The sequence below is a fragment of the Ascidia mentula genome, chromosome 8 (genome assembly GCF_947561715.1).
Source record: "Ascidia mentula chromosome 8, kaAscMent1.1, whole genome shotgun sequence".
Classification (NCBI taxonomy): domain Eukaryota; kingdom Metazoa; phylum Chordata; class Ascidiacea; order Phlebobranchia; family Ascidiidae; genus Ascidia; species Ascidia mentula.
Genome location: NC_138573.1, coordinates 16,165,487 through 16,182,045, shown reverse-complemented (window position 1 = coordinate 16,182,045; position 16,559 = coordinate 16,165,487). Strand labels below are relative to the sequence as shown.

Genomic DNA, 16,559 nt, shown 5'->3' with positions numbered 1-16,559 from the left:
TTTATGTTGGTAGACATCAAACCTAAACTAAATTGCCCAAAATTCATACAATGATAAAAAAAATAATTGAACGATTTAGGCTATTTCATTCAACCGGATTAAACAATCAGATTGTTTGATCGTCTTCAATTTTTATAACCATACAATGTTTTTAAAGCAGTGTTTAATAAGGGGATTTTTCTGAGGCAGTAATTTTCTATGGCACGTGTTTGTTTAGTAAACTTTCGTTTAGCATTAAAACATTACAGCGCCGAACTCTAAATAACTAGGGCTTGTTTGTCAATTAAAACTGAACATCTTAACAAACTACCAAAGCGTGTATTTTCCTAACAATGGATTTAGAAGATGTTCACTATGTCAAAGAAAAGTACATCGAAACTGCGTCGGGCAACAAAGTCAGTCGTCAGTCTGTACTGTGTGGAAGCCAAAACATCGTCCTTAACGGCAAGACTATTGTCCAGTCTGAGTGCATTATACGTGGAGACCTCGCCAATGTAAGAATCGGCAGAAGCTGTGTGATAAAAAGTCGTTCGGTCATTAGACCGCCATTTAAAAAATTCAACAAAGGCGTGGCCTTCTTCCCTTGTATGATCGGCGACCACGTATATATTGACGAAGATACCGTTGTCAACGCAGCCCAAATCGGATCCTATGTTCATATAGGCAAGAACTGTGTCATAGGCAGAAGATGTATCCTGAAGGATTGCTCCCAAATTGCTGATGGTGCAGTTTTGCCCCCTGAAACTGTGGTGCCCCCCTTTACTCTGTGGGATGGATCCCCAGCGTCTATGGTTGGAACTCTACCTGAATGCACACAGTATCTAATGACCGATGCCACAAAGCAATATTATGATCATTTTAAACCCGGTCCAGCTTGATTCAAAATTTTGATTCTTTTCATAAATCTGTGTAAACATGTTTTGCAATATGTCTCCATGCTTTTCAATAAAAATTAATTAGCTTAAATGTTACAAACTGGGTTAGGAGTATAGTAGTGATGCATCTTGTTTCGCATGTTGCTCTGTGCTAAATGTTTATTTGGATTTTGAATGTCATGTTAATATTCAATAGTAGGTTTTAGTGTTGTTTACTTATTATCTCTGGTCCTCTCGCATGATTGTTTGTGTTTCATTTTTAGATTGTAGGCCATTCAGCAATGGAAGATCGACATTTTATATTTTTGTTATTCCTCGTTACTTTTGTATTATATTTCTATGCCTTTTTCTGTGGATTCGTATTTGATGATATATCAGCAGTTGTTCACAACAAAGATGTCCTTGGGGATTCACCTCTTCTTGATCTTCTGTACAATGATTTTTGGGGAACTCCAATGACAAAAGTACACTGAGTTCTTTTCTGTGTTCATAAACCTATATTCTACCATAACCTAGCAGTACCAAATAAGATTGCTTAGTGCAATTCTTTTATAGGAAAGCAGTCACAAGTCATACCGTCCTTTCACTGTTCTAACATTTCGAATCAATCATTCACTGTTTGGTGGAGCACCTTGGTCATACCATGTCTTCAACGTGCTTCTGCATTTCATAGTGTGCTGTCTAGTTTTCCAACTAAACAAACTGCTGGTGAAAACATGCTTCACCACTAAAACGCACACTCCAGTCAAGTCCTCCGCTGTGGAAAAAACACATAAAAAGCTTGGAGCAACTGTGAAAAATGTTCCTGTGCATAGTGTAACTGAATCTCATCAATGCTGGATGATTCAAAGTGCTACCTTGTTGTTTGCTGTGCATCCTATTCATACTGAGGCGGTAAGTTTAAACTATCAGTATATCACTTTTTCCATAAATATCACACACAAAACAGTGTAACAGGCAACTGTGTGGATTGAAGGTTTCCATTGATGTTACTTGCATGTATGCTTCATATACATTTTATAATTAGGTGACGGGAGTAGTTGGAAGGGCAGAGTTATTATCTGCAATCTTCTCCATTCTTGCCATATTGTGCTATGCAAAATTCACTGTGAAGTCAGTGGTAAGTTCAATGTCATTATTAATTAATAAGAAAAAAAACTGTCCACGAAAGTAACATATGTAATGTGTTAAGAATAAATCTGTGTTTTTAGGTTTCTTCCTTTATGTTTTGTGCCCTTGCAATGGCCAGCAAGGAGCAAGGGATCACTGTGCTTGCTGTACTACTTGTTTTTGATATCATGTTGGTGCATAAAGTAAGAAAGCCATGTAGTTATGGTTTCTATCATAGAGATTGTCATATTATGCACCTGATTCACTTCCCAGTAGGATGTATCATCTGCTTTCCATCATTGTTCTGATGTTTTACTGAATCTATTTGTTCATGCCCTTGACCGTTATATACATTTAATTTTCAGCTGTCGTTGGATGACTTTTGTTTGTTACTTGTCATGTCTGTGTCATCACCCAAAAAAGTCCGCTACAAAATGATGCTGCTACGTACCATCTTCATTATTTTATTTGGTTCCTTTTTGCTTTATGTGAGATTTTTAGCCATGGGCAACTCACTGCCTCATTTTGAAGGTACGTTGTTTTTTTCTTTTAAATGAAACCCCTGGACTTTAAATGAAACTTAGTTGTTAGTTTGTCAAAAGGAAATGTGTCAAATTCAGAAATAATTACATTTATGTGCACTTTTGTGCAAACCAAACTACCAAATTAACATCTATTCACGTTGTGAAACTTTAAAACAATATTGGTTATTTTTTCACTTTGTTATCATTCCTCATTAAAGTATTTGTAAAAAATACCTATTTTGTCTCTTTTCAGTGTTTGACAATCCTGCTTCTGCTGCCAGTTTTCCATCTCGCCACTTGACCCTTAATTACCTTTTACCTGTAAATGCTTGGCTTCTTTTAAACCCTAGTAACCTTTTGTGTGATTGGACAATGGGTACTATACCTGTAATTACAAGCATCATGGACTGGAGAAACATTGCGACACTTGCTTTCTGGATAATATTTGTATCACTAGGTTAGTGCAGATAATTTGGAAAATTTTATAATTAGTTTCTTTCAAACAAACATTGTTCCAGATAAACTTCACACAAAACTTAACTTAAAAAACTTACAAATCTGACTTTTTAAACTGTGCTGGACCAGAAAAGTAGAGTTTAGTGTCACAAGACTGATACATCTCATTAGATAATATGATAAAAATAAATGCAATTTCACAACCAATTCATCATCTCGTTTCAATGAGATTATTTTGCAGGTGTTTATTCATATTTTGGTGATTCCATTACATGCAAGTTGACGGCTGTTAGTGTTGCAATGACAACTTTTCCATTTCTGCCTGCATCGAACTTGCTTTTTACAGTTGGGTTTGTGGTGGCTGAAAGAATTCTTTATGTTCCCAGCATTGGCTTCACTTTGCTGGTGGCCTTGGGATTTTACAAGCTTTGCAGAACATTGTAAGAGTTGGTTTTTGGATTGAATTAATACCTAAATGTACCTAAATCATCACAAGAATTTCACATAATGATATTAAATACTGTGTCACCTTTGAACTGCAATTTACTTTTTACTGTAAAGGGATTTCTGAAACTATTTTGTTCCACAATCCCAATGGATCTTTATGAAAATTTTCTTAAAGACAATAACTTGATTTGTTTTAGGAAGTCAGATAAGGTGATGTTCATACTTTTCTCTGTGGTACTCGCAACACATGCCATTAAAACAGTACAGAGAAATTTTGACTGGAAGGATGAACGGACATTATTTAAAAGTGGGCTCCAGGTATTTCATTGAAGTGTGCTGTTAAAATTACATTAAATCTACTCACTCTAAGCATTATTGTTTCATGTCCCCTTCATTTGTAGATTACTCAATCTAATGCCAAAATCTGGAACAATGTGGGTCACACATATGAAGGTGATAAAAACTGGCACAAAGCCTTAAAATATTTTGAGCAGGTGATGTACTTTGTGACAATTTGTTTGATGTTTACCCTTAAATATATATTGTTGAATTTAAACATTTTAAATCAGTGTTTTGAACTGCTGGTCCGCATTAGTTTTTCGACCAATCCCACAAAATAAAGTATGTTTTAGCAATTGAATTTCATCTGATGTGAAGTGCATCGTTTTGCCTTTTTAAATTTTTTTTTTATCAGTATGTCATTTCCATTGCACATTTTCTGAGATTTTGCAAAATCACTGGGCCATAAAAGCTTTTTTTAATGGGCTGCAAGTGCAAAACTGTTGCGATCAATTGGTTTAAATTTAAACTACTCTATTCAGGCAGTTATAGTGCAGCCAGATGACTTGGGTGCTCACATGAATGTTGGGCGAATGCTCGAAGCTTTGGGGAGGTTTGAAGAAGCAGAAGCTGTCTACTGGAAAGCCAAAGAACTTTTTCCCAAGGTAACTTAGTTTTGTTAACATTGTCATGTTTGAATGTAAACAACAGTATGGGCCAGTCTATTTATTCTCAGAATAATAACTTAGTTTTTTCTTACAGGTGGAAACAGTGCATGTACACACTCTGTCTGCAACTGTCCAATAACATAGTTTTATTATGTAAAAAGCTGCAGTATGTCTAATTTAAGTATAATGTGCTGAATGCTCCATATAACTTGTTTGCTATGCCACACTACAAGTAAAATATTTCTTATTGGTTCAGCCCACACCAGGAAGGAAATACACTGCTAGAGTGGCTCCCAACCACTTGAAGCTTTTTACGAGACTAGGAAACATTATTAAAACAAATTCTTCAAGGTTTGTAATGTTGCAGTTAACAAATAAGTGTATTATCAACTTATTCAGCTATTTTTGTGCATATGGCAACTGCTAATGCATATCAAGTGTTTCTTAAAAATTCCTTGCTATAATATAATTTTGAAATGATTTACCTTGAAGATACTGTAATGCATGGTTGATGTATTTTTGCATTTTTTACACATTATTCTGCATACCGTAGGCTTGCAGAGGTGGATCAGCTTTACAAGGAAGTTATACAAATGAGAAGGTCCTTTATAGATGCTTACTTAAACAGGTATAATAATAACAGTTGCAAGTGTGTACTGCTAGCCTGCAAAAAGTTATGGTTTCACAGTTGTGGAAACTGTTGGATATTGTGATGACAATCTGTTTCTTAAAGATATTTATTCGCTGTTAAAGTCATGTCAGACAGTAACAAATTCTTGTGTATAATATTTGCAGAGGTGAGATATTGATGGAAATGAAGCGTGAGAAAGAGGCCATTGCTTTGTTCCAATCTGCACTCCAACACACAGAAAACAAATCTGACATATACTTTAACATAGGTGTGCACATTTTAAGCATGTGTCATTTATCATGTATGAAACATGTTTGATTTTACTTTCAGGGGTGATGCATGGCAGTTTGGGGAACAAAACTGGTGCAATAGAAGGTTATACATACGCCATACACCATAACCCAAACCATGTTAAAGCACTTTACAATTCCGCAGTCATATTTCAGGTAAGTTGGTGTGTTAAATTTTTAGGAAAAATGGTGGTAATTTCAGCGACAGTCAAATGTGTTATTTACTTCCCTTCGTAAAAATTTGTTTCAACAAACAGTGTTTCATTTGTGAATTGCACGTGTGAGATTAAGTAGACCTACCTGTATGTAATGTACTGTAGTTAAAATACCAGTGAAGATGTGACTTTCACTGTTTATCTTGTTTCAAATGACCTTCAACAAGATCTTCTTTCTCTCCAAAAATGACATTTCTAATTTGTTTTTCAAAAAATCAGGAGACACGAGATAAAGAATTACTGGGCCGAGCCAAAATTCGAATTGAGCGCGTGATTAAGCTTGAGCCGAACAACTTGCTTGCTCAAACATTGTTAGGGTCAATCCACATGGACTTGAATCAAAATAAGGAGGCAATCCAATGTTGGGATGAAGTTTTAAAGGTCTGGATTAGCATTTTTTTTAAGTTTGTGTGAAACGACTTTAAAACCTGTGCTAACCTGCTGTAGTTGACATATTTTGAAGCTTTGTGTGTTTATATACTTAAAACCTATTCATATGTGCAGATGGAACCCAGTCAAAGGATTAGTTTGTTCAACAAGGCATTGTTGCTATCTAGAATAGGTAAGTTTTTTGATGTTAAATGTTTATAGCAATATAATTTATTGGTAAAGTGGAGTGCTGCTTGTGTGGTCACTGATGCCTGTGTTATTATTTTTGTGTTTCAGATCCCAAGAGTTCTGCATGTCTTAGTGCAATTGAGGAACTTCTAAAACATCATCCAAACCATACCAAGGGGTTGCTGCTCTATGGAGATGTAATTTTGAACCAAGTTAAAGACATACAAAAAGCTCTCAGGTAAAAAAGATGTTTGGTTTATTGAGAATGACCAATAAAACTAAAGACCAAAGTATCACAGACAGTCAATATAACAAAGACAGAATTATATTTTATAATTTGTCCATATTTAAACATTATCCTAGTACCCAAATTTAAACTGTACCTCTTGGAATCGTGGACAAGTGGTAACCTGCATAAATCTCCAATCGTTTTATATTTCTTACATGCGATTAACGGAGCTGGAACCGAACGAACAATATTTACCAAGGAAAGATTTGTATTTTGTACTTGCGTGCATTTTGACTGTAACATTTGTAACCTAATCTTCCACTTCAGTTTCCTTAATTTATTCGCAGCATATACGGACGAATATTGGAACTGGAACCGAACAACGCGCAAGCAAAACACAATTACTGCGTTGCGTTGGTGCAAGATGGAAAACTGGAAGAGGCGGAGTCGTGCCTGGTGGAGGCAACAGGCATGGCACCCAATGAAAATCACATGAAAGGTTTGTGTCTGAATTCAGGTTTTTATGATTGCTGTCTGTGGCGTTTTGTTTGAAACTACCGGCTAGGCCGTTTTGCTTGTCAGTATAAAATTGGTAAAATACAATGAATGCGCAAACAATGGGTTACAATAAGGGCAGGATAAATTTTAAAAGGAATATAGGCTCTGTATTTGCCCATAATATTACGAAAATATGAATGCGGTGTCCTTGAAGTATTATTTATTGTCATGCAATTTCCTTGCGGTGTTTTCTGTGTATTAAAATGTTTCGAGTTTTGATGGTTTAGTTTTCTTTACTTAATCTTTATCCATCGCAGAGAATCTTGCTATTGTTCGTCACCGACTCGCGCTAAAGAAAACTCACAATCAGGAGGAAGAAGGAGTGTTTGCCAAACAAGAATACGTTGAACATGATGTAAAACATAGCGACGAAGGAGTTTCGGAGTCCAAGGTAAGTTGGTTGGCGTGCAGTTGTTTCAAATGAAGTTTGAATCGCCGACTTTACTTTTTACCACAAATCTCTTTTGATTTTGGTTTTTTGATTTTTTTTGTTGAAAAATGAATGCGCAAATTGACTTTTATTTTTCTCCTTCGGTATTCTAACAATCTGGTGTTGACCTCACAACCTATATACAACGAGGGTGCTGTGTTTTTAATTAATTAGTTGATTTGCGCATTCATTTTCCAACAGAAATAATCCATTGTTAAGCATTAAATAGGTTTGGACGCCAAATGCGGCGCTCAGAAGTTAGATAACCATGTAGGACCGGTGCTCGCATTTGACCGATTTTAACAATTCGTGGGCAGCTAAACCTTCATGTCGACATGCGTAATACCGTTTTATTGAATTGTTAGGAACCAGTTAATGACGAAGAAATATTCGTCGCAAAGCCAGTAAAGCGAAAAGAGGAAACCCTCTCAGAGCAAGCCGAGAAAGTTCTGAAGAATTTACGCGGGATGAACACAGACCAGATCGTGGATGTGAAACTTGCCCAGGCGAAAAGAGCGGTTGAAAAGTTGAAGAAACTCAAAACGAAAGTGGACGAAAAGGCCAAGGAAAACTGCGCGGTTGAATCCCCAGCCGAGAAACAGCCGGATGACGTTGAGTTGAGGAAAAAAGCTCTTAAGGCGCTGGAGGAATTGGAAGCGCAGTTGTGATATACGCATTGTTACGTGCGACCAGGTGTTCAGAAATCTGATGTGCAGAGGGATGTATTTGCCGTTGAGAATTGAACTGCCTTGCAAGTGTTTCTACTCATTAGACTGTTCTGAAAAAGTATTATACCAAAGATGGTGGAATAAAGCGTCACATACGAACTTTTTTTTCTATTTACCAATGGTGTTTCCGAAGTATTTTTTAAATAAATTGTTGCGGACTACCTTCAAAAAGTTGTTTAGATAGTGTATTTGTGTTTATACATTATGGAAAAAAATAATAATGAAGTAAAAAGGTAGATCAGTTGACGGAGAACTGTAGGAACAAATTCAGATCTTTAACATCCGAATCCCTTTTTCACTCACGTCAAACTATTTCATCCCAACCTAAAGATTAAACTAACGGGCTGTTAAATTGCGATAAAACTCGTCTAACTTAAAAGCTTTTTTGTTTAGGATGCAGTTCTAGCGACACACTCGTGTGTGTTGTCCACAGTCAAATAACGAAAGCCAAAATAAAAAATACAAGTTTTTCTCTCATCCGATATATTTTCCCGCTATTTTTTGTACGCGCCAAAAATCGAATCCCAAACCATTTTCCAAATCCAAACTGAAGCGTGCCTGTCTAACTTGTTCGTTAGTTCTTTTTGTGTTTCATTGCGTTCTTTATTGTAGAAAGTCTTGATATTTTGTGACCTAAAGTCAGAACGTAAATGGTGGACTAACTAAACGTAAATATACAATATACAGTTGTAGGGCAGTTTACTTGCAGATAACGCCGACGAAAAACAAGCACACAATACAAAAAGTGAAGTATAAAAATAAACATAACTGAGATGAAAATTATATTTGAGACACAGTCATGTCACTGGTATCTATACCAGTAGATCCCAGGTGGCAATGTAAAGATATCATAAATATTATTCTAACATTAAAATCCATGAAAGTGTTTGCAACAATAAAAAAGGAACTTCTAAGAATGTAGAATGGAATGTTGCAGGTAAAAATATTTTACAGAAATACAGTTGAAATTAGTTGTTTAAAATGCTATTGATCCAACGAACTTTTTCTGCAACCTAAATAAAACATAACCAAGTTATGAATTTAGGTAATTTCAACACATCACTAGTATCTGTACTGCAATATCTTACTTTAGTGTATCCTCCAGGTCTTCTACGCCAACCACATCTAAAGCCAAATGATGCGATTCCAGTAAGTACATGACTTTGTCCTTGCATAGTTGTGAGTGGTATGCCATTATCATTCTGTTGATTATCAAACAATATATTGTACTTTCAATTGGCTTTTTTTAAGTCATATAGATCGTAATATTACTTGGTTCCTTTTTTAAATTTATTTTTAACATGCCAATCAAAGTTTAAGTGAGTTTCTCACCATACACATATTTTCTTTCACTTCTGTGTGACTGGCGCAAAACACATCACTAGTGATTACATCTGTATTTAATCCCAAGTTTCCAATATATGTTTTGCACTGCTCATTTGTAATTGTTTCCACCTCAACTTGCTGGAGGTGAGTAGTTTCCTGACCTTCAAAATATTACTTGAATGTCATACTTTTTAATGTTGCTGTTATTAGAAAATACTTTGGTTTGTCATTCAGAGAGATTCTGAGCTAGTGTGTATTTTAATGCAAAATAACACAGGGGTTATGAAAATAGTGTAGGCCTATACTAACTTAGTTAATTGAAGAGTTTTGCAAGAATATATAAAATAATAAGTATTTACCTTTAGTCTCAATCCAACCACTGATGGAGCCTTGTTTATCAGAATGTTCTCCTTGTCTTGGAAGGCATATCGGTCTTATGCGTCGTGAATATGAAACTGGTTGTGATAACTGCATTGAATTTTAAGTTTAACGTAGCTCATCAAAAATAAAATGTAATTATTATATACCTTAACAATGGCAATATCATGGGCATTTGTGCTGTAATCGTATTTTGGATGCCTTGTAATGTTGGAAAATTTGACCTTGAATTGTCCTTGTTCATGGTTCTTTTCATTAATTTGGTTCTTTCCCAAGTATGCAAAATATATGTTGGAATTGAGCTTGCGTGCACTGAAAAAAACATGTGAAACTTAGAACAAATACAAAAAACTTTTCCCATTGTTTTGAAGCATAAACGAATGCTTTTGCCTCTTCTTTCCCCAGAACTAATAGAGTCATTTTTGTCCAATGCTAAAACAGAAATGTGAGAAACGCAATATCCCAAATGGGCTTGGGGCGCAGTGTTAATCGTTCTCAATGGAATAAAGACGTCCTTTTAGCGATTTTGATTCCATAATATCAACAGGTCATTAACCCACACGCGACAAGCGAGACATCAAAAACATTTCCCACTTAAAAACACGTCGCTGTTTTCCAGGTCAAGTCAGCTTCTCTACGCGGCTAAGACTGGCATGTTAATTAACGAAATTTCCCTGCGCGTGCTCAAGGGTTGTGCAGTAGTATCAGATAACTTAATTTTATACCAACGCCCTGCCGCACCCATCGGTTCTTCTAAACCACTTTACCTCACCAAAGTGACGCGTGCCCCGTTGCGTGGACAACCAGACAAATTAGGTAGTAATTAAAATTCGTTCAAAAGTGAGGCTTTTAAGTTCGTGCTGATATAACTCCATTCTTGTGGTTTAAGCTCCGCACTCTGATAAGAGCCTTGGTTAACCCAATATTGCTGGGTTCAGTTGGATTGTATCGAAGTTACGTCACATTTATTTGCATGTTGCTTGTGAAACGACTAATTCTACACAGCGCGATAACCCAGGCGATTTTCTTTGATGCAACGTTTTGCAATGCAGATTATTAGGACCTAAGTTAGAATCTATTTAACTTACTTTCCAAAGCACTGCGCAGACGTCACTAAATGTTGTTTCGAGATAAGCGCACCTCCACAAATGTGTTTTCCATTAAGAGAACGGATGCTCGCAACCCAGGGACTTCTGACCACAGCTGTATCGCCTGATACATACAAAAGGTAAGGCACACATACAACGGGGGTGGTTGCATATTTTGTCATATACCTGTGATGGCTTGGGCGGTGACTCCGCACTGTTCTTCGTTTGTTTCTGTAAAGGAAAACTTCCATGCTTACTGCGCTGTGGTATAGTTAGACGAGAATTTTTTTAATAAAAGCGATGGGACCAATCGGTTTTATTGTTACTATTAACCCAAACCACTCAGGCATCCAACTGATTCTCCGAGGTAAGCCTATGCAAGCATTTCAACAAATTAATTTTAAAAAAGCGAACCTTTACCTTGTTGCGTCTCACAGAATCCACATGATTTCATGCATTGTTCCTTCATGTATGTACGTTGTGACGTGCAGAAGCCAAGTAGTTTGTATGCTTCACACCTAAAATATCGCGTTCATTGCATTTACGGGGACGATAACACGACAAAGAACGTCGAATTCTTACGTTTCAGATTTGTCGTCGCATGTGTTAGCAGACTTTCTGGCGTTTTCGAAACACAGGTCACAGCTCTTCTTGCAGTTTTGCGCCATAAAGTCTATGTATTCACCGCTGGTGCAAAGGCCACCTCGACTCCAGAAGGGACAGTCCCTAATTTACATGAATTTATTGAATGAAAATGTTCATCGCCAAGAAATCATGATGTTTGATAAAGAAAAGGTTCTTTTACCTATTTCCGTCACGACACAAAGGTGTTGATATTACCGCGGTCTTGGTCGTCGGTGCTGGTGTTGTCGTTGTTGTTGTTTTGGCAGTTGTGGTTGTTGTAGTGGAGATGACATCTACATAAATGTAATTATTCACCAGCGTATGATTGTGCGTTGTGTTGCACAACGTAAAAAACTGCTTTAAGAATGATAATTTTTAAGTATGTGAACTTGTTAAAGTTTATGTAAAGATTATTTCTCAGATTGGTAATTGGTACACGACAGGTATAAGTTACTTACTGTTGCACAGCTGGCAACTCTTTTTGCACTGCGCACGCATGAAGGTCACGTATTGGCCGGTGTGGCAAAAATTCTGCGACGCCCAAAACTCGCAGTTCCTGTAAAAACATTGCGAGTTGTCGTATGAGACTTAAAACCACTGGCGGAGGCGATATTGCTCTTAGGAGACTCACCCCAGTTTATCAGCGCAGCCAGAAGGAGCCACAGTTGGCTGTGTAGTTGTAGTTGCTTGTGTTGTGGTTGTTTGTGTAGTTGTGGATGTCGTTGATGCTGGCGTCGTTGTTGTTGTCGTAACAACAGGAGCTCTCGTTATTTGTACGACATCTGTAATATTGGGTGACGTATGTAAGCGATTACAGCATGTACAAATGATTAACAAAGTCTTTACAATCTAGCGCTTGGTGGATTAAGTAAATCTTCCTGTTTTCGATTCACGTTGAGAAACGGCATGTACTTGTAACAGACTTACCATAGCAGAGGTTGCAGCTTTTTCGACATTGCGTTTGCATGTATTGAACGTGGGAGCCGATTTGACACAGGTTGTGGGATGCCCAGAATGCACAATTTCTGCGAAAAACATATTTGTTTTTGTATTTTATTTTTTCGTCAAACAAGTACTTTGAGAAAACCTGGTTGAAATGCAATGATTTTTTGTTAATTTAACATAGGTATTTTGTACACAGTTCGCACTTTAAAGGAACGCATTCGTCATTGTCTTATACGGCCAACGTTTGCTAAAAAAAGCTTATTTTATAACTCACTGATTTCTGTCTTGACAATTCTGAACTGGGGCCTTTGTTGTCACCGTTGGGCCTTGAGTAGTTGCAACTGGGTCAAAAATAGTAATATTTTTTGCAAATGGGCTATGTGAAATAAGATTTTATACGGAATTAGTTAATTTGTGTCCAATGACAGTTGTTTGTACAATTGTGCTAATACATTTAAAAAATATTTCAGCAAAAAATAGCTATCACAGATTCAACCCAAATTCACAACATGTCGAATTCTTGAATTTGTCGAATTGCTTCAACAGAGTAGAATGAAAAACATATCAGACCATTTCTCTATACCCCACAATAGCCTATATGTTGCTTAAACAAAATACGCTACAGACGATTTTTGTGTGTAAGTTTGTACGTTACTCGTGTATTGTTGGTCTCACAAGTTTTTCTAACCTGTGCATCCAGTGCAGGATTTAAAGCAGTTCTGTTTCACGTAATCGTTTTCACGACAGTTGTGTCTTGATGTAAGCAGATTGCACCTGAATGCATTTAAATATAAAAAGCTACTGGAAAAAAATGCTCAAACCAACACACACTTTGTTGGAACAAGATGCTGGTTATATAATACAGGACATCATTTATTTCAATCTCAGTTAAATTAACTTAGGATATAGCGTTACGTTTGTACGATTGGCAAAGCGGAATTTGAGTTGTGGCCAAACTTTCCATGTGGTTGTTGTCTTTCAAAGGTAATTAAAATGTAATTGTTACCTGTCGATTTTGTCAACGCAAGTGTTCGTAGTTGCCGCAGCGACATGTTCACGCGAAACTTTCTCGTCAAGAAAATCTGACAAACAAAAAAAAAATTAAATCGGTAAGTTGCTGATGAAGCTGTTTTCACACCATCTACCTGTGCATCCATACTTCATGTTGATCTGAAACAAATCTTCTTTGGTAAAGCGTTCCCGTTGCGCTTTGATAGGAACCCCAGTGCTAAAAAATGTAATATAACATGGAAGTTTGTAACATTAGGGTAAAACTGGTATACAGTGCTTTCAACTGATAATAAACGTTTTAGCTTAGCTGTAAATTCAGTTGCGTTGTAAATGAATATTAGCGAAGTTGAAGACTTTGTCGTGATTTCAACCTTCACTGTTATGTTTTGTTGTGTTGCGATAAACCCACATCATTAAGTTGTGTTTGGAGTTTTAATGGAACAAATTGGCTTAAATGTTTACGCTTAGAAAGGTAGACCATGTCGTCAAATACACTGCGGTAACACACACGCAATTGTGTAATGTCTTGATAAACAAATTAGCCCAATTTGTCGTATGATCATGCTCTACTATGCTGAGGCAAGCGCATTAGGTACGTAAATTAGATTGCAGTTTATTTGATAAACCGCGCGACCGAAGCGAAAATGAACTTTAGTTTCTTATTTAAATTACACTTTTTCCACTTACAATTTGTTGACAATGGTTGGAGCGACCCCGACTATTTTGGAATTGTAATAACCGCCGTAGTGCATCACAGAATTGTAATCGTACTTTGAACCGTACGGATTCCAGTCTCTGACGATCTTCTCAAAATTCCCTTCAGTTCCTGTCGAGAAATTCATTGTTGCTCTATGTACTATAGTTTGTTCACTGTTGTGTGATTCGCATTTAACGCCAAGAAACGGCGTGTTCTTGTTTGCGTTCGGTAACTGCAACTTTGAAGTTTGTATCAGTTTCTGATTGACTTCCATATGACAGCACTATGGAGTTATGTGATTTACTTTCAAAAAACAAGTAAGCCATCTGCTTTATTTAATACGTAAATACATCATTTGATTTGCTTTTGATATACGTCATTCGCTTTAGACACAAAGTGTCCATCGGAACCATCTAACAAGGCAAATATTAGAACGGTTTGAGACCTCTGCTGGATTAGAGCGCCAATGTCAGGACAATTATCTTGGCAAGCCCTAATTGGGACACGTTCTTTGGACAATACGTAATTAAATACCTGGAATGAGGTTTTGCCACAGGATGGTGATGAAGTCGTCTCTGTCGCCCCTCGATTGTTCGTGCCAGAAACCAAGTAAGTGCATAATTTCATGCAGGACTGTTCCGTGTTTGATGCAGTTCGTGGCCAAGTTCACCTGCATAAGTACGTATGGTGTCATATCGCGGCTATACAGTGTTCCCAAGTAGTTGAAATTCCACAGGATATTGTTTAAAGGTGTGTGTAACTTTTGTCACTGCTGCTGAAGTGTATTGCAGTGCTGCACCAGTTACCTATACGTGTTAAACGTGTGGAACATAACGGTTCTTACCGTCTGAGGTCCGCCTGTCATTCCAATAAATGAATTGCATCCACCGAAGTTCGAGAACTGTACATAGTTGCTTTCTGTGGTTTGTGGTATAAGACGAATGCACGTTTTTGCGTCAAACTCACGAATTCCTTTCAAGATTGCAGCTCGTACACTGTAAGCTAAAGACAAACACATTGTTTACCAAATTTCACTCAAATAAGGTGTGACGACCCTTTTTTCTGGGAAAGGCGCTAAATAAGGTGTAAGTATTGTAGAATGTGGAAAATGTTCAGCCAAGACTAATAAAATTTTTCCGGTTGCACAAAACTCAATGACGTGTTGGTGTTGACCGTGTTTATAGCGTTCTTCAACCTCAATGGTCATAAACTTGTAGTTGTTCCCTGACATTTAGTCCAACATAACCTATATATAGCTGATGGTTTTTGCTGTGTCGTGGTGTTAAACTTACGCAAAAACCTGTGAAAAACGTAAGGGACAGGTACGAGTTTGCCAACTTTTGGCCATTGCATGGTGACGTCCCTCATTGCTGCCCGTCGTCTACGTTTCTGCGTCTCCAAGTTTGGGGAATATCGGTATTTTAACGCTGGGTACGTTTTATCTGTAAGAGAAAACAAAAAAGTCAAATTCAATAAACGCTGATCATTACAATGGCCTTGAGCACAGATTCACTTAAAAATATGCTTTATTGCGTGACTAAAATTGCTTGCTTTATTACAAAAATACTCAATCATGCTTTATTGCAAAATAAATGTTGCGAAATAATTTGCTATAAATATTCTACATGAGTTTCTGACTCATTTTATGCCTTCATCGACCCTTGGTCTATATTTGTCCGATAATATCCTTGGGTAAATCCCGGGTCCTTGTGCAATGAAACGTTATTGGGTTCTTATTGCATACCATTGACGAGAATGTCATCCTCGATAATTCCGTTAGTTTTGCATTCGCACAACTCGCAACCTGCGTCGTCTTTCATAAAACCAAGAAGACAAACTTGCTCACATTTCTCTTCTGGGCATGCGGCTGCAACAAAACACACGCGATTGCAAATTCCAGCAATTTATTGGGAGAAAGAATTGCCCAGCCCCCAAATACGGCTGTTTTTAGTAACACAGTCAGACCCCGTTATCCTAAATGCTTGCTGGTGTAATCACATAATGTCGGTTTGGCAATGTTTCGAGATAATTGAAATTGTAAAACAAGGGTTAACGCACGAAAAGAAATACGTTTTCACAATTTTTAAATCGACTAACTGTATTTTGGTCAGCGAGTTTTTGCATTGCAACTTTTGTTCATAAATGCATGCATCTGGGATTAAAAAATTACACAACGGCTCAAACAACACGCTTTTCTCGTTGGGTTGCAATAAATTTATTTTTATGAACATGTCGTCGTCAGATTTTCATTCATTTTTGGATGATTTTTCCTATTCAGCTGCTTAACAGTTGTCTGTCAACCGCTACGTATTACAAATTAAACGACATTTACAAAATACCGCGCCTAACATAGTACTGACGTCACAGTTTAAAATTTATATTTATCTAAAACCGCAGTCGAAAGAATGATATATACGACTTAGTTTCTTCTCACCTGTTACCAGTGCACACAGCAAAAGTCCTGAACATAGAATAATAAGTCTCATTGCCAT

The 16,559-nt window shown here is 37.0% G+C and overlaps 3 protein-coding genes across 3 annotated transcripts; 2 read left to right on the top strand and 1 right to left on the bottom strand.

Annotated features, from left to right (window-relative positions):
• The first annotated feature begins 213 nt into the window (after nucleotides 1-213).
• Nucleotides 214-1,139, top strand: LOC145912511 (dynactin subunit 5-like). Its single transcript, XM_082999994.1, has one exon. The coding sequence runs from the start codon at nucleotides 333-335 to the stop codon at nucleotides 876-878; it is 546 nt and encodes a 181-aa protein (XP_082856120.1). The 5' UTR covers nucleotides 214-332; the 3' UTR covers nucleotides 879-1,139.
• LOC145912510 (protein O-mannosyl-transferase TMTC3-like) lies at nucleotides 1,139-8,169 on the top strand. The gene is made up of 20 exons (XM_082999993.1): nucleotides 1,139-1,339; nucleotides 1,431-1,769; nucleotides 1,903-1,995; nucleotides 2,087-2,188; nucleotides 2,351-2,516; nucleotides 2,763-2,966; nucleotides 3,207-3,405; nucleotides 3,610-3,730; nucleotides 3,814-3,906; nucleotides 4,234-4,356; nucleotides 4,616-4,710; nucleotides 4,913-4,987; nucleotides 5,155-5,258; nucleotides 5,321-5,436; nucleotides 5,715-5,876; nucleotides 6,000-6,057; nucleotides 6,162-6,291; nucleotides 6,630-6,781; nucleotides 7,098-7,231; nucleotides 7,636-8,169. The coding sequence occupies exons 1-20, from the start codon at nucleotides 1,157-1,159 to the stop codon at nucleotides 7,936-7,938; spliced, it is 2,952 nt and encodes a 983-aa protein (XP_082856119.1). The 5' UTR covers nucleotides 1,139-1,156; the 3' UTR covers nucleotides 7,939-8,169.
• Nucleotides 8,170-8,966: 797 nt separating this feature from the next.
• Nucleotides 8,967-16,559, bottom strand: LOC145912093 (uncharacterized). The gene is made up of 23 exons (XM_082999515.1): nucleotides 16,502-16,559; nucleotides 15,812-15,934; nucleotides 15,360-15,509; nucleotides 14,912-15,069; nucleotides 14,602-14,737; nucleotides 14,058-14,196; nucleotides 13,505-13,587; nucleotides 13,366-13,441; nucleotides 13,048-13,133; nucleotides 12,634-12,700; nucleotides 12,342-12,439; nucleotides 12,046-12,196; nucleotides 11,873-11,970; nucleotides 11,596-11,707; nucleotides 11,373-11,516; nucleotides 11,211-11,308; nucleotides 10,977-11,021; nucleotides 10,791-10,914; nucleotides 9,852-10,014; nucleotides 9,684-9,792; nucleotides 9,331-9,485; nucleotides 9,087-9,200; nucleotides 8,967-9,011 (listed from the first exon to the last, which is right to left on the bottom strand). The coding sequence occupies exons 1-23, from the start codon at nucleotides 16,557-16,559 to the stop codon at nucleotides 8,967-8,969; spliced, it is 2,532 nt and encodes an 843-aa protein (XP_082855641.1).